The sequence below is a fragment of the Tripterygium wilfordii genome, chromosome 18 (genome assembly GCF_013401445.1).
Source record: "Tripterygium wilfordii isolate XIE 37 chromosome 18, ASM1340144v1, whole genome shotgun sequence".
Classification (NCBI taxonomy): Eukaryota; Viridiplantae; Streptophyta; class Magnoliopsida; order Celastrales; family Celastraceae; genus Tripterygium; species Tripterygium wilfordii.
This window is the reverse complement of record NC_052249.1, coordinates 9,367,726-9,390,204: the sequence shown is the minus strand read 5'-3', so window position 1 is coordinate 9,390,204 and position 22,479 is coordinate 9,367,726. Positions and strand designations below refer to the sequence as shown.

The following is a 22,479-nucleotide window of genomic DNA, read 5'->3' as shown; positions in this document are numbered from 1 at the left end:
CACCAAACATTATATATATATATATATGTATATATGTATAATATATCTACATATATTATAAATATACATATATATATATATGTATATAATACATATATATGAACATATGCCGACAGCAGACGGTGCACCTTTCAACTTTCCTGCTCAAGAACACCTTTCAAACGTTAACAAAAGAAAGAGCTACAGGATGTATTAAGAATGCTTCACAAATTGGGAAGTTCGGGTCACAAATATCCTGAGAATACTCCCACTATTAATTTACAACTGAAACAGACAAAGCTTCAAGAAAATCAATGCAGAACGCTTCTAGGAAAATATTTCCATCACATCCTGTGTGTTTTGAGTCGAAAACATGAGTCATTCTCAAGTTGCAAATCAAAATTTCTGCTACTTAATTTACAGTAAAAAAAACCAATCCTCCACCCATCTCCAATTTTCAAACCGGATAAATTACGTCGGATGTCCATTAAACGAAATCTCCCATGCACAGAGCTTCAATTTTTTATGAAAAAAGTGCGCACAGAGACGCACACAGAGAGGTGAGGGCTAGAGTGGAATGCAAATCAATTTTTTTTTCCCTTTTCAAATCAATTTGCTAAGAGCATAGCTAAATAAAGCCATCAATACATTGTTACAACCTTGAAGCAAGGAAATGAAGAATTTGCTCCAGCAAATTTGGGCTTATGATTATTCCCGTGGTAATCCCTCCTTATCGATCCCTAATACTGGCTTCGGCTTCAAGCAAGCCCTCATGATGCTCTTCCAACAAGCCGTCACAGAGTTCCAAAAGCTGATCTGCAAGGGGAGGAATACCAGGGTTCCGCCCATCATTGTATTTATGGGCATTGTATGTTATTTGAGACACATCATGTCTAAAATCCCCCACGCTTTTGTATTCCATTCTTCTGACCTTTTCCTTTATCGTTGCCAAATCCATGGGGCGATCTATAATGTCCAGGTAATCGGGAGCCTCCTTCTTCGATACAGGTTTTAAGAATAAATACGATACATCCAACCTACCCTTCAGAGCTTCTACAATGAGCTCCAAGATGTTTGCCAAACCAACCTATTGAAAAACAAACACACACATTCAGTATAGCTGAAAGCCCTGTAGCTTTTATACATAGTTTCTGTATGTCATCTTCCTCTAAGATTCTGACATATCAGATCAATTTATGCGCACCAAATATGGCGCTATACAATGGCCTTTCCAGATTCAAGATAAATTTCCCAATATATGGTAAAAAAAGAGCAAACAATTCCCGTACACAAGGCTCCCGCAGTGGGCAGGGTTGAGGACAAACATGACGCACGCAAACCCTACCCCCACATAATATGTGGAGAGACTGTTTCTGGGAATTAAACTTGTGACCTCTATGTATCATAACATAAATTAGATTTACATCACAGGCCAATCTAATCCCAAGTTATAACCAGCTTGGCTTTCCAATCCTATAAAAAATGAAAAATGACCAAAATTCCATGCAATGCCTGAGTGGGATTGTCCACCAGGCATTCAAATGTAGCTGCTGCACAGCTAAAAGGAAACATGTCATATGCATGATTTAAACCAGTATCAAAGAATGGTCGGAACAAATGAGCAGAGTGCATACCTCTCCCCCTCTATGTCGCTTTGTTGGTGGGGCATATTCTACGCCATACCTTCCCGATGCACCAACAGGCCTCCTTTTTGTGCTCCGGTCTCTTTCTGACACCCTTCTATAATTTCTTCTTGCCCCATAGTCCTCCAAATACTCATCACTAATTTCGGGCCTTCTCTTTTTCTTTTTCTTAGCTTTCTGACGTTCTTCCTCCTCTCTCTCTTTTCTGATGGCTTCTTCGTATCTTTTCAATTCAAATAGCCCTTCTTGTTCATTTAGCATCCTCATTTCTTTCTCATAGAGCCGCCTTGCTCTCTCTTCATTCATTATCTCTGCATTTCTCCTCTTTTCTTCCTCTTCCCACAATCTTTTCTCCTCTCTAGCTTTTCTCTTTGCCAACTCATCAGTTAAATGGATGCTCTCCTGCTTTCCACGCTTATCGAAACTTGACAGTTCAACTATTCTTTTAGTTTTCCTGTACTCAAGACCAGAGCTCCCATCCTGGCCAACCTGGTCCAGATCAATAATCTCTTTTGGGCGTTTGATTATGATTTTCTTGTGAGGTTGTTCTCGGTCCTTTTCAGCAGGTGGACGAATTACAATAGTACGCTTATGCAATTCAGCCTGATCTCTATCGGTATTTATTGGTGGCTTTATAACAATTGAGGGCTTATGATATTCAACTTGGCCTTTATCTGTATCCACTGGAGGTCGTATCACAATAGAGGGCTTGTGCTGTTCAACTTTGTCCACTTCAGGTTTTAATTTGTTGGAAAGGATTAATTTATTAACCTTAGCAACTGATTTGCTCCCTGTTTCAACATCCGAACTGACTGGTCGATCGTAACCTTCTGCTCCTCCAGGGGCAACCGTATCAGAGAGCTTGTCCATGGATCCACATGTGAACTTCAAAGGGACAACTTTTGTCTTCACTCTTTTATTTTCACCGTCAGGAACTTCGGGCAGAGCAACTTTCGTTACACTTTTCGGTGTGATCTTTTTCTTCGGAACTTTCTGCTGGGACTTACTCGAGGGATCCAGAGAATTGGGTTTTGCAGAACTCTTTTCAAAGTCTGTAGCATCTAGTTGTGTTTCAGGATCTTCTCCATACCTGGGGCAGTTTTTGTTGGTCTTCATATGTCCAAGCTGGTTCATCAAAAGTTGAACAATCACAACTAATAGAAAAGTTAATGGAAGATCACAAAAATACAAAGTAGCTTGCAAGTTACATACCTGACCACAAGCTCCACAAAAAAAACTCTCCCTCGATGATTTCTTCTCCTTGAACATCTATTTTGTGAGGGCAATAAATCAAACTGGAAGAGTTTAGAGAAAGGAAAGAGTAATGAAAAAGCTTCAACCTTCCAAACTTTAAGAAGAATATAAAAGATACAGTCCAATAAGGCATGCAAAGCATATACACACTAAAGGCAAGTATAAAGTAAATTGCACCAATGAACTCAATATTTCCTATTTATTTTTGGTTGATAGTTAAGAGGATGGAACTCAATTTAAAATCCGACCATGCATCGTATAAGCAATGTGCCAAAAACTTTTTCATTGTCAAAATGCAATGTTTTTAAATGCAACTTTATCTGCAACTACAAAATGAGCACAAGCATGTAAAATGTTCCAAGTACCACTACATCAATGTTTTTAAAAAATTTTATTGCACGTCATGACCAATTCTTTCAAATATATAATCATTCTTGAAATAAGCTACTTTACTGCATGCCTAGCGAAGGACCAAAGGATTTATACAATAATTCTGAGAACTTCTATGGACACTGCAGTTTCAAGAAGATTTATGCCAAGGCACCTAACTAGGGCATACCAACAGATGCATGAAATTGGGAAAAGAAACAAAATACTTGTGATATTTCTATCGGATGTTATGTCTATGAAAATTTAGGAGTTCCAAATATCCCACAACCAATACAAGAAGACTAACGAAAATAATAGAAGCAAAGAATGAACGATAAAAGAGCTCACTTGCCTTACTCCCATCCCCCAAAATTTTGACTTTTGCTCTGATTTGGCCTGGTAGTGAAGCATCATTCTTCTTAATTGCTTTCACCTTTTCAAACATGTTTCTTTTGACAGAGAAATTTTCTGCCTGCAATAAAATTAAGCACAATTAATATGACCTAGACTCAGTTTTACAAGCAGTAAACAATTTCCAGTGATGCTAGTGGCAGCCCAATTTCAAGTTTGGAGGTGCGAGTTTAGTTTTTGTTATGATGAAGTTATCACATAACTCTGCATGCGCTTGCAGCCGGTCCCAAGCCAGGATAAAAGAGGAGAGGTGTGGTATGTGGCAGCTAGTGTGAAACTTTGTCAAATTGTCAAACCGATGAACATAAGTTAAAATGAGAAATTCGTTGGAGCGTTCCCTGCTCGCGACTGGTTGCATCGAAACCAAGGTGTAGTGATAGATGAGCAACGGCATGCAAAGGCGTCCCCCGCAAGAGATGCGCTGTATAGGTGCCCGGATGTGGTGAGACATAGGCAAGGGTTCCCCGCTATGGACGGGTGGGGGTAAAAAGAAGCTAGTCCATGATTATAGGATTAAGATAGACACTTGGAACATAAGGTCACTTACAGGCAGATTAGCTGAACTAGTTGACACCATGATAGACATATGGTTAACACAATGTATCTATAGGAGACTAAATGGCTGGGTAAAAATCTAGAGAGATTGAAAACACAGATCATAAAGTATGGTACACTGAAAATCTTGAATAGATAGAAATAGAAATAGTGTAGGTCGAGCAATAGTCTAATAGATAATGAACTAAAAGAAAATGTTGAAGATATAAAAGAAAAGGTGATAGGATCTTAATGGCTAAATTGGTGTTAGGGAAGGAGATAATTAATGTCATAAGTGCTTAACCCCCGCAGATAGGATTAGATGAAAATACCAAGAAATAATTTTGGGAGGACCTAGATGAAATTATTCAGAACATTCCAAGGAGGGAGAAAATATTTCAAGGAGGAGACATAAATGGACAAGTAGGAAAAGATAGTGAAAACTACGATAATATATATGGAGGATACGAGTTCGGGGATAGAAAAGAGACTGGAGAAACTATTTTAGAGTTTGTCCTATCATATGACTTGTGTCTAGTAAATACCTGATTGAAGAAGAGAGAATCATATTTAATTATCTTTAGAAGTGGACATAATCCTGGTAAGATAGATTTCATTATTATGTGAAAGATAGATAAAAGACTTTGTAAGGACTGTAACATGATTCTGGGAAGTGTATAACCACACAACATATAATGGTAGTGGTGGACAAATGCTTTAAGAAATGGCCTAGAAGAAGTAGAGTACCAAGAGAGGATAAAATTATGTTGTGCATGTGTTGGACCATCGGATTGTCCAACCCACACATGAGGGGGAGTTTTAGAATATGGTATACATGATGTGAAATGCTTATTGGGTTGAATGACAAAGTAACTAATGTTAACAAAGAGAAATCATGGTCAAAGTTATGTGTGATGCTACAATACATGAGAAATCATGGCCACCCTCAGCTCCCTGGATCTGCCAATGAGTGATTCTACAATACTATACGGTAGTAATCATGGTCAGTCCAAAACTCAGTAGGACATCTGGAGAGTATTATTTAGTTCATAACAATTACCTCTGAATCACTATTGATGTTCAGTTCTCCCGCAAAGGATCCATTAGGATGTGCAGTACTACTGATTTGCTTCGCCATTGGATTGTTTTTCTTGCTCCGCTGTGCAATGTCAAAACCACCACTGGGTTTTTTACCAGGTGCAGATCCTGCTTTGTCTCCTACAACTCGTTTTTTTTTCTTCTTCTTCTGATCAACATCGTCATCTGCAGGATAATCATGGTCAAATATTTATCACAAAATGCTGTCAGTCAACACCAGCCTGGCCAGACATGCTGTTAATAACAGAAGCTCATTAAATATTTATCACAAAATAGTCATTGTCAGATATCTATCACAAAATGCTTCAACTAAACGCCGTGGTCACCAGATATGCACAGAAGCTCTTAAATGTGTATCTTGCCTAATACAAAAGAAATGAAGCAAGCCAACAAAGATACGATAAAAGATATGCAAGCACGGGCCCACCAATTCACATACTTCATTCTTAAAAATCATTCAGAAGAAGACTCCCAGGAATTTATTATTAAACACATAAGATACCCACTAATTGCAAAGCAGTCTTAGTGACAGATTATTCCTTAGAATTTCCAAAGTTAAATGAATTAAGAAAATGAAATGATAATCTAATTCGGAACAACTACAATGTGCAGCAAGCAGCTTTTCATTTACTAACAGTGTAAAAAAATTAAAATATAAAATGGTACCATCCATGAGCAACCAAAACAACTCAGCTGCTTCAGCTGCTTCATCTTCAATTTCCTCTTCCACCTGAGCTTGGAATGGACGCCTTCTCATTTTCAGTCCCTTAACACCATCTAATTTTTCATGTTTGGATTCATTGTTACCCTCTTCCCCTTCTTCATATTCTTCTGCATCAAGTAAGTTTTCAAGGTCCCCAGCAAAGGAATCTAGATCACTATTGGCTTCAGATTCACTTTCATTATCATCACCATCGATGGCTGAAAGGGATTGAATTTGTCGGTCCCAAACCTCTTGACACTTTTCTCGAGTCTGTTGCTGCAGCTGAAGAAAGGACATCCTTTGCCCACGTGCGTACTTGCTAATAGTTGTTGGATCAACCCTGACCCCTGCCGCAGCTTGTTCACTTGAAAGTCTGCGTATCATAGCAATGCGATGCCACCTAGTCAGTTTCTCGATATGTTCATCAGGGACGTTGAATTTCAGAAGAACCTGAAAAGGCCACAAAATAGTATAAATATAGGAAAACTGTTCATTTAAACAAACAAATTAAAGGAAGGCAAATGTTCAAGCAGGACAAGGGCTGGCGAATCTTGTCTTATTTCACCTCACCATCAGTGACTAATACTTAAAACTGTCAAGATTGATACCATACTGCTTGGCTTTAATTCAAAATTTCTAAAAAGTAGGACCCGGAAGTTTCCCACCAAAGATCCCTGATAACATACTGCAAGGATTATAATCTTCTTAGAAAAAAGCATCCTCTTACTGAATGTAACAGGCAAGACACTCAAGGCACGTTTACCCTAAATAACACACGTGCCAGGTAGTTATATAAGTTGTAACTTGTAAATCAATAAGATGACTTTTTGCAATCAAGCTTCATGAAATTAAACACAAACGAGCGTCTATACAAAATCTTGTTCTCTCAGGGAAGACAAATAGTAATTTAATTGAAAATGAAACCTACCATACCTCTCGTGCAGCCTCCATGCTCAATCTACGGAGATCAGCATCTGTTCCGGTAACAGTGGAACCTCCTCGTCCAGCAGCTGCCTTTTTTTTCGTCATTGCATTTGACATTGGTGCCTTTGGAGCAGTACGAACATAGCTGAATCCTAGGCCCCGGCCAGAGGGGTCACCAACACCACTAATTTCAAGACGCTCAAGATTTTCTCTGTCCTGAAAAAAAAAAAATTAAAAATACAGCAAGAGCAAAATCAACATAGGGATCACAAAAAAAAATTTGGGGATTTACAAAATTGCTCCATTCATTTCCCAGTCAGATAAGTCCAAAAATACCATATAAGTTACTAAAGCAAAAAAATGCAGTTTCTGCTACAAGAACATTGACATACATAAACATCAAAAAATTGAGAAACAATGGCCATTCCAACACAAAAGAAAGACAATATGTACTAAAAAATCAGTAAAAAATGTTACCTGGTTTGTACAGGCGACGAAATTGCTGCTTAGACTCCATGGAGTAATCTGTAGTTCCCTCTCGATGTGTGATGCAGCAGCCAGAGCTATTGCTTCATCAGGAAGTTGACTCATTGCAGATGAAATACCAGCAGTATTTGTTAGCCTGGTAATTCCCAAATGTTTTAGCCGATACAAACCGGCTTGCATACTCTCGTAGGCACACACCTAAACCCATACAGGGTAGAAAAGTAGATAAAAAGGAAAATTACTTACAGATTCTGTAAAGTCAAATTAAATGCATTCAAATTTACACCATCCGACGCAGTTGCACTAAATTATAACATTAAGACCTCCTTGGCAATTGTAACCGGTTAAAGAAGCCGGTTTAACTTAGCAATTTAACATGAAACTTTTGTTTCAACATCGGTGTATTTTTACATAAATACACAAAGGATATACAAGTTATGGGAAGTACGAAAAAAGTACATCAATCTAACTTTGATTTTTAGTAATCTTGCAAAACATCTTTCTCTAAAATGGTCAACCAAGCATAGTAAAGCTGTGTAGCCAAAAGGAATTGTCAGTTATCTCCTGCCTCGTCTTCCACTCTAATGGGTTTGACTCAATATACAACAGAACTTATATCTAAAGTCATATGTTAAGATCAGTTACTTTGTCATTCAATCTAATAAGTTAACTCGTTGGTTTGGGGCATTTCACATCATTTAAATTATATTATAACACCATAGAGCAATCAGGGACAGCAATTAATTAGTACTCCAAAACTTAACATTGATAATGTAAAGATGAACTTGGCGAAAATTTTAGGTATCGCCAATCATTTGAAGTAAATATTAAATAACTCATTGAAGAAAGAAATAGAGACAATCAGAAGGATTGAATGCTTTTAGAAACAACTCGAACCATCTGTACTTTTATTAAATATTGGTCTTTCATATATTTTTATTTTCAATTACTTCTGGACAATGGAAACAAATATTTTCTGGAATTGATAAATGACATGGATAGCTATACGATAAGTGGGGAAAGCAACTTTGGTTGGAACATACAAGTTACAAATATCGAAGGAGAAACCCACCAAGTTATGGATTCATATATGGATTAAGACTACTACGATTGTGATGAAGATATCATTTTCAGATAATTTAGTCAATAGTTTTTTTTTTTTTGAAATAATGATGATATTATTAGATATATTTGGTGCTGGAGGAAGGATAATTCAAGTGATCTCTGATTACTTACATTTTCTGGTGACACCAACTTCTTCAGCTCCTCCTCTGACGGGATGTGGAAATCTCGCTTCTTCGACCAAAAAAACTTCCCATTTGTATCCCTCTTTTACATGTTGCACAAGCAAGTAACGTGATCAGGTTAACAAAGACTGAGCAGTACAGCTCATACATAAGATAGAGGAAGAACACAAAGTGCATTCTCAAAGCACTATGCTAATAGTTGAGGTTTCCCTAATAATTACTACAATAGCTACTCGTTGAAGTGAATCCAAGTGAGAGTATACCCGCAAAATGGCACATTCCTTCAGCTTCTTCCGCAAAATGGCATCGGACAAATTAGGAAATTGTACAGACAACTCATCGGTACGAATGCAAGGAAGCAAGCCACGCTTTTCAGCAGCACGAAATTCACGATAGACATAAACCAACAACCTGTTTGTCATGTATGTTTGAACACCCTTCGTTCCGGGAGACATAACCTCCATGAGGGGCTCCTGTGAAGAACAATTAATTATATCAAATTACTAGAAACTAACCAAGTTCTACTTCCAGTGTCGAGAATATGTTGATCATAGAAAAATTAATTCACGGAGTTGGACAGGAATACACAGGTGATAGATAAACTATGATGTGAAATAAATACATAGCATAGCATAAAACGGGGTGATGCAACTTGTTGCCACTAAAAGATTTGACAAAGTTCCACTCAATCACCCAAAGATCAAACTTTACAATCAACTCACTCAATGTTTTAAATCGTTTCAGTCTAGTCACTCGGTTAGAGTTCTCAATTATTCAAACAGTCAACTTGCTGAGGTTGCGTTAAAAAGTCAAATAATTATTTTTGTTATGGTGCTGTTGATACTGTATGTATCCATTGAAAGTCAAATGGTTACACTGAAGCACACAGGAAGCATACAAAGAAGCACCAGAAGGGGACAATACAATAAACGCAAGGAAAAAGAATAAACTAGCAAGTATATATCAATAAGACATCTCTTGAAGGAAAAAAGGGCAACCTTCGGGAGAGTGGCATCTAGAAGATTACAATTATAACAAACCTGTTGTCCAACTACTGCAATCCTATCGATCCGTCTTATTGAAAGCTTTCCCTTTGCCGATCGAACCAACAAAAAGTCAGTCGCAGGCACCTTGTGGGGGAAAATTGGTGCTTTATACATGTTTGTTTCAATAGATGATTGACTGCAACCAGCTTTTATATCTCCAAGAAATGGGGACTTGTCTGCAGGCTCTAATGACAAAATATTTCCCAGGCTGCTATTTCCATTGTGCAAGAAGGTGCCACTTTGATCACTTGGACCAGATTTTTGATAATAAGTACACAAATTCGCACCCATTCCAGCATTGCTCAACAGTAAAGGTCTTTCCTCACAATACCTGCAAAAATAGAGAACAGAAGAAATTCAGTTTTCGTAGAAACCAAAAAGAATAACAAAAGCTTAAGCTCCAGAGTCTAGGCCCAATTACTTGTATTATAAACCATTCAATCACTTCAATTTTTTGCAATGCGGGACTTTTGTGTGGGTATGTTCCAACATAAACAATCCTTGCATATACACAATTAGATGCAATGAATGACGCATAATCAAAGCTTATGCATCAAAAATTGGTTGCAAGATACAGTGGAACTACGAATCTGCAAAATTAGAGAACAGTAACAAGATCATTGGAACAATTTCTGAGAATTCCAGCTTAGTTGAGTATGTTTAACAGTGAATTCATGATTTGTTCTAAATGCTAAATATTTCTCTCCTTTCAAGTTCGGCACCTAACAGTAGGCTCCCCCCAGGTACTCTACTATTATGCCATTTCTAAATGTAACAACTACAAACACCAACTAGTGTTATGTGGTTAAACTCTCAGTTGGGATCGCTTTACATTCCTTGAATAAATTTTAATCCATGCTTGGTGTAAGAATGAAATCTATTTGGTTAGTAGTGTGGCCACTTTTAAATGTATTCTTTTCTTAAGCAAATGTTAAATTGTTGGATTGGATAAAGGCAAGGATGTGGCAAGAATTCACATCATTATGTATTGAAGAAGCAACTGCAAGATCACAGAACTAGATTAGAAAAATTGTGCAATAATGCAAAAGGTTCAGCCAAAAGCACGAGGAACACTTAATAGACCAAGAAATATGTAAATTAGCCAACATTTATTGGAGAAATCATGAAACAAATATAACGAAAGCAAGCAATGACACATCAAGTCATAAATGAAGAATATTACATAATGGTTGAAACCCTTTAAAAGGGAAAACAAAAAAGTCCAAACCAAAGGGGAAAAAACACAAATAACAACTATTAGCACAAAAAACGAGGAAAATAAATAACTTACTCCATCAGGAAGACGTGACCATCTTTTACAGAAAGGTCAGACTTCTTCTTAAATGCCCCCGGAGGACGCAAAGACTTATTTGAAGCTGGAGTCTTCTGTGCCCTTGGAAGCAAATGTATTCTTGTGCGCACAAGATGAAGCAAAGAGTTTGGTTGAACATTTTGACCAACAAGAGATTTATTGTCCTCAAGCTCTTTTCCTAAATAAAATGTTTTCACTGATTCTGATGGCTTGAAATCTAAAAAAAAAAAAAAGGAAGTTCAAAGTAAGTCATCGCTCTTTAGTCTTCACAAAAAGTTCAGAACTTCAGATTGTAAAGCAATACTAGATCAAATAAAGCATATGGGTTAAATTTGAGTAAAATGGAAATTACAAACCTAGCTTTTTTGAAGCCTTAGCTTTAACAGAAGACATTGTTTCCTCAGCATCCACATGAAGTTTGCTTCCTTTGCCTCCTAAGCTCTTTAGTATGATTTTCATAGGTCCCTGTGTTGGCAACTTGCCTTGTTCTTTGACAGCCACCTCCTTGTCATGAGGATACCATAAGGCTTTTGGCCGGTGAAAGTATGCCAAATCTTTACTGTAAAATATAGGACATACTCATCAAATGGTTTGAAAAGAGTAGAACACAAACTCAACTAGTAGTATCGATGCAACAAAAGCCAGAATGGATCACATGCAAATACAAAAATGTTCGATTATTGAAATGTGGGAAGGTGAGAACTAAAAACTTGCAGACTTTATCACTTCTGTTCTTTGGAAAGCAAAATCCAGTGCCTTTATACACTGTACACAGCGGTGACTCTGAACAGCAGTTTTTACAATTAAATAGTTCATAGCAAAAGAAAAATTATCACTAATGCAACCTAATAGCCTTCTCCAAAAAAGGTATTGATTTAATTCGCCAACAGTAACAACTGAGCTACTAAAATGAGTAATCTGGGCCCACCCAGATCTCAAAAGAGAGTACAGAACAAGGAGGGTCTCAACTTCCAGGAAACGCTTGACATCGAAAAGGGATACACAATTTTATACTGTGCTCAAGCTATTCTATGCCTCAGACAGACTCTTAACACTAATTATTCAGCCCAAAATCAAAGGAGAAGGGATTAGACAGCAATTTTTTTCCGGACACGAGATTGAAGGGAATTAAATGGGAGAGAGAAATTCAGGCTAAAGAAACAATTTGTAAAGGTTTTATTTGCAACAACATTTTTATGTTGGTCACACTCCCCATGTCCCAAAACCTCCTTCGGACTTCTAGTTTCAATGAAGTAATGAACATTAGTATGTTCTTCTTCTTCTGCTGCTTTCTTTTGTTTTCTTTTTCTGAGCAGCCTAGACATTCATTCATAACTATGTTCAACGGAATGAAAGAAACCCAAATCCTCCAAAGTTCAAACTAATGAATGAAACTTAAACCAAATTATTTTGCATCAGTTTGCCTGCTAAAAACTAAAGGAAACTGCATGTTAGAGGAGAAAAGACGAGCACAAACATAGTTAATTCCACAGCCAGCATTGATAAAAATGATCAACAACACTATTTAGTACTTCTACTAGTATGTCATCCTTACTTGCTCAACTTCAGTTTCATTGTCTGCAGCTTAATTGCCGGTGCTGAATGATAGACTTTGATACCATGAACAATCCGCTTGTTGGCATTAGACTGTAGCTGCTGTGGAATCTTCCTGTTTTTATAAAACCTGTCATTAGCAATATTGAACTGCCAGCCAGATGAGTATCCAAGACCCTGTAGCCCAGGAGATTTCGAACGGCTGGGTCTCATGGATTGAGCTAGGATCATTGCGCCTGCATGGAGCTGAAGATGTTTACTATCGTTGTTATCCAAAATTTCAAAAAGCATCTGCTCATCCTGAAGATCAAGAATTAATTTAGGCTTGACTTTAACTTCATGCGGCTCCCATATTATATCATTCACCCAAGATCCATCCATCATATCCGTGTTTTGCAATGTAAGTTTTCTAGAAAATCTTAAAGCATCATTGTGAAGCTCTTCAGCAGCAGCAGCCCTTTGGTCATTGACATCATCAAAATTACTTGAATCCAACCGAGATTCTAATCTCAAAAGCTGCGGATGGCATCCTCTTTCAGAGAGTGGAAGGTTTGTTACTACAGAAGAATTGTTGGAGCCAAAGGACTCCAGTAACAGAGGAGTAGTATGCAGACAAAGGCTACGATCTTCCTGATCAGCATCCATAGAGAGCTTAGCAAGAAAATTTTCTGCCCCAGTACTTCGTTCAGTTCCTCTAGAAAAATAACCTTCTGATTCTGCTCCAGGGATATCACAACTGCTTACACAATTTTCAGTTGACGAAGAGGAATCATCCCACACAATCCTATCTTCCCAATCCTCCTGATCAAGAGGATAGAATCTAGGGCATGACGGTGACTGCCATCCGCCATAAAATGTAAATGTTAAATCCTCTTTCATTGGCTCCGCACAGATATAAGAGTTCTTTCGTCGCTCATCACCTTGTACAGACTTTGGGGCCGCTCCTCGTAGAGCACCAAATTTAGCTTCTTCTGAGCCATCATCATTTTCTGTTGTATAGTGTTGAATTAGATGCGCCTGTTTTATCAAGGAAATTCCTTGACCAAAGGCCTTCAGACATGCCTCTTCATCCTCTTCAGCAATGTCCGAGATATCCATAGACTGATACTTCTCTGGGCAAGCAAGGATGAGAAAAGTAAAAAGTTGACACATGATCCACATAAATGAGGATTATTTAAACCAATTGGACAACACAAAAAGAAGGAGCCAAGGCAGGGGCAAAGAAGGTACCATCGAACTCCTACCCACATACCTCTATAGAAGAAATGCTTATGGTCACTTTTCTCCCCTTTCTTCAAAGGCTGATGAATACCAAATATTTCAGAGAATCGTAAAATCACCATCCCATCTTCTACACACAAAATAGGCAATGGCGTAGAACATTTTCCATCTAATGGTCCTTCTGAAGCATCATCTACTTCCTGCTTATTTTACATAACAATACATCAATAATGATCCAAACAGAAAACAGCTTTAAGCACAATGAAGTTTAAAGCTAGCAGCCAAGTTTAAGCCAAATTAAATCCAAAGGTAAATCATATTAAAATCACGATTTCAAAGATGCAACCCAAGGACACACTAAATGCCTAAATTTAATTTGTTTGCTCAAACAGAAAGTAAACATAACTTTTTCACCCAAACATCACATTATTAATTTGTGAGTTTCCAAGATGTCACACAAGTGACTGTAATTCATCATGTCATTTTCTTGGCAGAAACTGTTGTTACACAAACAGAGTAACTACTTAAATATGTAATGTCTTCTATCAAAACCAGAATCAGAAAACTCCCTTTATTATCCACCAATATGAATACTAGCATTTTTAAATCATTGAATACGCCACTTAGAAGTTTTTATAAAAAAAAATAAAAAGGAAATAAAAATGTGACAGCTTAAGCAAAAGAAAGAAACATAGAACTAGAACCATGAAGAAGGATTCAGAAGGACCTTATGAACATCTTCAAAATCTTCCAAAACGACTGCCATAACCTCATTATCAAGCAAGCCAAGATTTACATCATTATTGGGAAAGACTTCTCCTTTTGAAAGTACTTCAAGATGCTCACCCTGCTCATCTGATAGGCATTGCCAAATTGAATCAGACAAATACAGGAAAGCTAGATAAAATACCATGATAGTCTGATTACTCAGCTTTCAAGCACCATCTTCAAGGAGACCTTTTCCTAATCAAATTATCAAAATTACTTTGTTTATGTGCCTCAAGACTATGGTTTGTATACAGACATATCTTATACGAGTTTGACTTGTCTTAGAAAGTAAGAAAGAGACTTGAAACAGAAAGGATACTCGATAACAGCCCAGAGGGCGTACCCGCACTCAGCCAATACACAATCAAATATGATCTCACAATTTTTTTCTAAAATATTTTCTCCTTTTCCCTGTGGGCTAACGAGGGGTGATGGAGTCGGGCAATCAAGAGAGAAGGCAGTCAACCAGCTTATGTCTATGCAATATTCCTCTCTCTTAAGATTAGTTACTTTGTCATTCAATCCAATAAGTTAACTTGTTGGGTTGGGGCATTTCACATCACCTATATATTCCTCTGTTAAGATTATAAGTTAATTTGTTGGGTTGGGACGTTTCACATCACTTATACATATTCTAACACTCTCAAAATGTTAAATCAAACTTCAAAATGACATTCTAATCCATTAAGATTCTAGAATAATCATTCATGTCATTAACATGCTGCAATTTTAGCTTTATTTAAGTATTTTATGTTAAATAGGTCATGGATCTCCTTATAAGTCAATGGATTACTGGAAGCCTTGATTTGTACCCTTCATTCGATTCTTATTGCTCAGAAAGTCCATGCAATCAATTCTTTGTTCCACATTTCATCATAATCATAATTCTCATCAAATCAATTTTCCCCGTATTGCATTAGACTTTGAGACTCTGATAATAGAATTTTATGATATCTTTAACCATCACTTCTAATCCAATTGACAGCTCCCATCACATTCGCCTTTCCTTCAGCATAGATTAATGAAGTCTAGGGCAAATTTCAAGCAATCTTGCTACAAGTATATCTTGGTCTTTGAAATGGAGATTTTACATTTTCCAAATGTTATACGGAAAGGATTTTTAATGTCAGCAGTAAATTAGATTTAAAAAGGTGGTTTATGGTCGTAGAACAACAGGAAAAAAAATGTGGACAGTCGGCAACTTACAGGAATTTCCTCTGGCAGGAAAATTATATGTTTCCAGGGTGCTTTTAGATAAATTCTTTGGGAAAAAAAAACCAGCATGCAAGATGTTAAAGTTTAGAGGGGTATGGTAAAGTTTGCAATAAAAAGAGGGAAACAAAGGGCCTGTCTAAACCATTGCAGCTTTGCAGTTATTTTTTTCTCACGGAAAAAAAAACACACACACACACAAGAAAAAAACATGTTGGGGTGTAATCTCTTTCATTTCAAAAAATGGCAATTGTTTCAAAATATATTTTACTACTCACATAGAACCTCCACAAAAACATACATTTCTAGAGGTTAAATGCCTAAATATAAATTGAAACAAATCAACTTTTTCCCTAAACCCTAAATCAACTTGTTCCTTTTGCCATTGTAATTTCAAGAAAGCAAATGTGAAGCAGATTGATTCCCTTTTGCTTCCATCGAATCCTAAATAAGCAAATTCAAAGTCCATATGGTATTTAAATATAACAATTGGCTAAATATGGGCAAAGATTCATTGAAAGAGTAATTCAATTCTCTTCCCATAGTGCATGCAACTATGCAAGTAACAAATTACCGAAAAAACACATAATGCATAAGCTTCATATCCTTTCTTCCTCTATTCTTTACTTTTTATTTTTCCCTTTTCCCATTGGAGGACTAGAGGGTGGGAGGTAGGAAGAACGCATTATGTGAGTTGTGATTCAGCAAGTAAGCAGGTACAGAAAATTCTCAAAATTTATGATACTTAAAGCCAACAAAGAAATATATCAAAATTATATTTCATTGGTATAAACGTGGGATCAATGGCAACAATTAATGATCTTTAAACTACAATTATTAGACCCCATGTGGAACGACCAATTAAGGCAGAAAAATTCAAATCTAATTTATATGAAAGAATGTTGAGAGGGTTTTGGATACAACAAAACCATATCATTTTGGCAACAAATAGAATGGAGTTATGAAGAGTACATAATTAGAATTTGAGAGAGAAACAGAGAGAGAAGGGCAGGGATGATGAATATATCAGAATGGAAATTTCAGCAACAAATGAAAACATAAAATCAAGAATCCGAATTCAAATAGCAAACCTGATGAAGAGGTTGTTTGGACTTGAACCTTTTCATCCATAACTTCAGCATCCTTTTCAAATTCCTCATCGTCGTCATAATTTTCATCATCAAATACAGAAATTGTAGGCTTCAAAGTAGCTTGAGAAACTACAGAACCAAAATACTCCTTTTTCGGCAACAAAAAGTCTTCCTCACTTGCAGCCTGAATCTCTGGCCCATCGTATTCCTCCTCAATATCTTCATAATCAACCGCATTCTCAGCTTTCTCGTCATAATCTAGAAGAAGATAGCATTAAAAAAAATCAGAATATTTTACCAAAAAATAAGGAAATCCTGTTGGCATCCAATGTAACTGAAGTCCTAGAACCAATATGACAGACTACTACAGCAATGAAGAAAATTTTGTAAAAGAAAAATAGGAGCTCTGGTACACAAAAAGTATACAAGCAACAAAGACCAGGAAAGAGGGATATGGAAGCATCACATATATTACATGTCAAAAAAGCCTTCAAAGATTCAAAATTCAAAAGTATCAGTGAGATTCTTGCAAGACAAATAGTTTTGCCAGAAAGTTAAAGTTACCAGTATCATGACTTGTATGCCTAGTCATATTTGATTCTGTATTTCCAAAAATGTTCTATGCCTTTCCTTCTAAATGATCCAGAAGACAGTGTATTGCAGCCATCCAAGTTTTCCTTCTATGTTTGCCGGGAAACCAGCTTACCAACATAGAAGCAAGTTTCTCACATTCTGTGGCATCACCTGACAGACCCTTGGAAGAAGAGATCAGTCTGCAATAGAGCTGTTGCCAAAGAGCGATTGATTAAGAGATGGTGGACATCCTCTCCCTCATTCTTACACATAATTCACCACTCATATGAATCAGACCTCTTTTTATTATCAATATCGCCTCAAGAATAGCTTCCCCTGTCATAACCAGCTTGGGAAAGAAAAAATAAGCCACTCTAACAGGGATACTAGCCTCCCAAACAACCTCCAAAGGAAAATCCACTTCTTCTACATTGGCGAGAGCTGAATAAATGTCTTTAATATGAACAGATCGCCTTTTTTTTTTTTTTTAAAGTATGTAGACCAAAGAGGAGTCCAAACTTAAGGTACCGCATTACCAAATTGTCACTTTTATCATGCACTGCTCCGCTGATGCTTCTTTAACAACAGCAATAGCATCTAGACTTGTACATCTTTCCATTAAAGTTTTTATCTCTACTCCAATACCGTTCGAAGTTTTATCCTACTCTCATCACCTACTTTGCATTTTATGTACTTGGAGAATACATCTAAGCCTTTAAGAATTTCCTCCCAAACACCTATCCACGGGGAACATTAACATCATCCAACTGCCAAGTACTGGAGCAATATCTATATGTAGTCACAATCACCTTCTTTAACATCATTATTTCAGGTAGAAAATTACCAGTCACTTGGTCATCACTTATCTGTTTCCAGCATATTTTTTGGACAAGGTTACAAAACAGTCATTTTTGTCCTCTCCATTGTGCCATTATAACTGCCTCATATGTCTATCTAAGCTCTAAACTGCTAAGCACCGCATTTTGAATAAATACAAGGTATGGAACTGAGAGTGTGCTTCATGAGAGTGAGGTTCCCACACTTAGATAGCTTCTCTCTCCACCCAACTAACCCATCTTATCAAACCTTTCAATCTCTTGTCCCAAATAAAATGTTCTTGTACTCAGCCCCAGATTTTCACCCCAGAACAGCAACCAGATCAAGAGATTAACTTTTATCCTTGAATTCAAAAATGAAGAGGGTGCATCTTAAATGAGACAGTGGAAGTTCCTCCCAAAGAATTTGATGTTTTCGAAGCACAAATAAAAGATGAGTGGCAACTTTGCCAGTTCCTCCCTAGTTCCCACTTCCCAGTCACATGCTGGAAAGCTTTTCCAATCATCTAGCTCTCTTAGAAGGCAAGGAGTGTTGTCACACTAGCAACCTTCAAGAAACTCATTTGCCATGACGCTGCATCGATGATTTTCCTACCCTCGACAAAAGCCTACATTAAGGCTTTTCTTAAACTTCCCATGTTCACAAAGTTCTTCAATGATGCTCACATCCCTTTTTACTACTTCCCAGCAATATTTAGACGAAACCACAGTGAAACGATCTGGAGCTGGGGTTGTGTCCCCATCACAACCTCTTAAGGCTTTGAGCACCTCTTCTTAAAGTGCGTTTCAAGCATGTCAGTATCAACTGCTCCTATCCCCCTCCAATGTGACTTCTCACTTCTGGCATAAAGTTTTTTATAAAATTGCTGAATTCCTTCTTTGATATCCCCATCTTAATAAGGAGTGTCGCCATCAATGGTGATGCACCCTGTGTGAGTTATTATCCGGGGTGCTTTTGCCATCTTGTAGAAGAAATCTGTACTTTTATACCCTGCTTCAGCTATGAAACTCGAACCACTGGTCCATAAACACCTGAGAGACCCCAACAAAGCTGTCTTCCAAAAACTTCAATTGCAATAAAAATTGTCTAACACTATGCTGTCCTATCTAAACGAGTACGCCTCCAGAAGTGCCTTGTAACATCCACAGCAACCCAATTACAAAATCAGTTACCCCATAAACTCACAACCACTTTCTCCTTCAAAGCTACCATCTTAGTCTCTTGAAAATAGACAATGATAAGATTCCACTTCCTCAAACAATATTTAATTATTTCCCTTTCATCAGGGTCATTAAAACCCCTTACATTCCACGACATCAGCTACATTGAGAATAAAAATTCGAAGAAACAAAGATACGTCTTGAGAACATTGAAAACGAACAGCTAAAGTAAAACTACCACATACCACACAAAAAATGGATTTACAAAAGATGAAATGCAAAAAAAAAAAATATTGATCAGTTGAAAGAAACAAAAGTACTGACAGAAACATCAAAAACAACATGGCATAGTTTTCCCTAGTAGACAACATCACCTTGTTCAGCAGCATCCACTGATGTTTGTGGTGATTTCACAGACATCTGAAAGTTGGAAACAAAATCCATTAGATTAAAAGTAAAAGAAAATATCAGTAATCCCCTCAAATACAAAGACCATAAGAAAGTAGTATCAATGAAAACTAGAAATGAAACACATGTTATCGTACGTCTATTTCTGTCAGAGAATGACCCAACTTATCGGCCAGTGCAGCAAGATGCTCCTTTGCATCCTGAAACAACAACAAAAATAGGATTGACCAAGGCAAATTTTTGAATCGAGTTGACAGCATACAAACAAAAAATATATATCAAAAAACCATTGACTAAAAAGTCAAGAACATCAAGTTTGCCAAGAAAGTGCACATTTCACAACCCAAGAGACATTAAAAAAAATGAAGGTAACTGAAAAAATCAGTGCGAAGAACCAACCAATTCATTCTATAGCGCAGAAGAACAACCAATTCATTCTATAGCGCATGAACCTAAACATTAACTTCAGCTTTCTTGATACCCCCAAGCAGGGAATGCTCAGGGTCCTACTAAGCCTTCATGAAAAAAAAATCAGAAAGTAGCTTACAAAACAAATTTAACCATATCCAAACTGTGCGAAAGCAACACAAATACAAGATTTGCCAAGAATTTATTATCACAGAGATAAGTACGCTTACCAAACAAATTTAGCCATATCCAAACTGTACGAAAGTAACACATACAAGATTTGCCATGAATTTATCACTCAGAGATAAGTACATAAGAGAGTGCGAACAAAAAAAGAGCCTATACGTATTCAACCTGTGTATGTCACTATTGATCTTTCAAACAACGAACAATTATAAGAAGCAAAATCACCTCATCAAGATAGTCAGCATCAAGATCGCCAGAGTTATCCACATTTCCAAACATAAATCCCAGGAATTTGTTACCACCACCAGCCTCTTCATATTCCTCTTCATCATCTGAAATATCAAACAAAACACCAACGCCTCAGCACCAAAAGCAGATCACTGTAATCAGAACTATTAATAGCTAGTTATACCCCTTAGAATCCTCACAACTCCAAAAGGAAAAAAAAAATAATAATAATAATAAATGCAGTGGCACCAATTGAATAATAGTGAAAAGAACAAGCTCAAATCTCTATGACAACCAGAAAATACAAAAGAAGGTAGCCAACTTTACTCCACATGTATAACACCAGCAAATAATATCTTCTCCCCTCCTAGTCATATTCCCATATGGGCATTGGACAACAGCAAGAAAAATAAATGTAAGAATTTCTTAACTAAACCACCAGAATAGCACAAAACATGTATTCCAATGTTAAATAGCCAACTTACCTTCATCACGGCCATCCTGGGAACTGCTACCAAATTCATAGCCCATGTTGACTAGCAGCTCTGCACTGCAATTAAAACGAATATTAAACCCCACAAAATAGCCAATCAATAGAAAAACTAATAAGAAGCAAAGAAAATAATACTGCTAAGTAAAACAGAAATATCATTTTGTTTTTTAAAAAAACACAAATCAAGACTAAGCAAAGAAGCCACCCTAAACCACCAATCTACATTTTTTTTCTCCAGATAACTGCAGTGATTCCCACACCCACCCCCAACAAAGAACTGAAGCGTTCGAAATATTTTTAAATTTTCACTTAAGTAGAAACCGTACACCCCCAACATCTGTACCGAATCGTTCCAATACCATAAAATTCGAAAACCAGACTAAATTAGAAAAAAAAAATACAAATTTCACCCTAGAACGACAAACCAAAGAAAAATCTCCCAAGAAACTGGTCCTCAGATGTTTTTTTCCCACATGGGTAATTCTAAAATTTTTAAAATTTTGAAAACCCAATTGCTCAAGATTGAAGAGTACGAACCTGGATTGTTCAAACGATTCTGGGTTTCTTCATTCGAATTACGAATTGCTGAAATCGAGCTGCTTTGTGTGTGGGCTGGTTGGCAGAGGCGAAACAGAAATAGAGATAGGAAGGAAGAAAAAAGAAAGAAAGAAAGAGAAGGTTATTGCTTGAATTAGATTGGCGCGAGAGGATGATCTGCTCCTCTGATCAATCAAACTGTGGAGTTTCAGACTCGTCTGGTTCTTATTTATAGTAGAAGGAATCAACCGACCAATGTGGCAACACACGACTCCAGTTTATATAGACCGGCTATTGCAATTGCAAACCAAGAGGGGGATCACCTACCAATCACAAAGTCGCGAATAATATTAACGAAAATGACCAATAATTTTATTCCTCTCTTTTATGAGTTTATCCCTAATTTATTTTTTTAATATATATTCTATTTTTTTTAAAACACAGTATAAAATTCATTGTTTTAATTCTCAATCTATTCTTTTGAAATTACATTGAAAAAAACAATGGAATTGAGATCACCCGATAAAACTCATCGACAATAAATTTTGTTATAAAGAGTTTTATACGATGATTCCGAATATGTAATTTTTTTAAAAATCTAACATAAGTCGAAACATTTTAAATTTCGTCGCTACCACTATATGGATTATCTAACACTACTGTAATATTAATGGGCTTTTGTTCGTTTTTATTTTTCTTAAAATTTTGTTTATTTCTCTAAGAAAATTTGTGATCAGATCACCATAATTTTAACCTTTTTTTTTCCTGAAAACATGTTTTTGTAGTCTTTCCATTAA

At 36.8% G+C, this 22,479-nt stretch overlaps 1 protein-coding gene across 2 annotated transcripts; it reads right to left on the bottom strand.

Annotated features, from left to right (window-relative positions):
- Positions 1–164: 164 nt before the first annotated feature.
- Positions 165–21,964, bottom strand: LOC119983892 (transcription initiation factor TFIID subunit 1-like). 2 transcript variants are annotated; one of them, XM_038827630.1, is made up of 22 exons: positions 21,683–21,964; positions 21,138–21,202; positions 20,650–20,756; positions 19,968–20,030; positions 19,797–19,842; positions 16,853–17,110; positions 14,509–14,636; positions 13,813–13,981; positions 12,562–13,672; positions 11,363–11,565; positions 10,986–11,223; positions 9,689–10,025; positions 8,912–9,121; positions 8,638–8,730; positions 7,393–7,599; positions 6,925–7,131; positions 5,955–6,441; positions 5,251–5,453; positions 3,598–3,717; positions 2,835–2,891; positions 1,614–2,747; positions 165–1,066 (listed from the first exon to the last, which is right to left on the bottom strand). In XM_038827630.1, exons 2-22 carry the CDS (start codon positions 21,181–21,183, stop codon positions 710–712), a joined length of 5,781 nt encoding a protein of 1,926 aa, XP_038683558.1. In that variant the 5' UTR covers positions 21,184–21,202; positions 21,683–21,964; the 3' UTR covers positions 165–709. The 2 variants fall into 2 exon arrangements, with proteins under 2 accessions (XP_038683558.1, XP_038683559.1); XM_038827631.1 differs by having other exon boundaries at positions 21,138–21,197.
- Between the last annotated feature and the right edge of the window lie 515 nt (positions 21,965–22,479).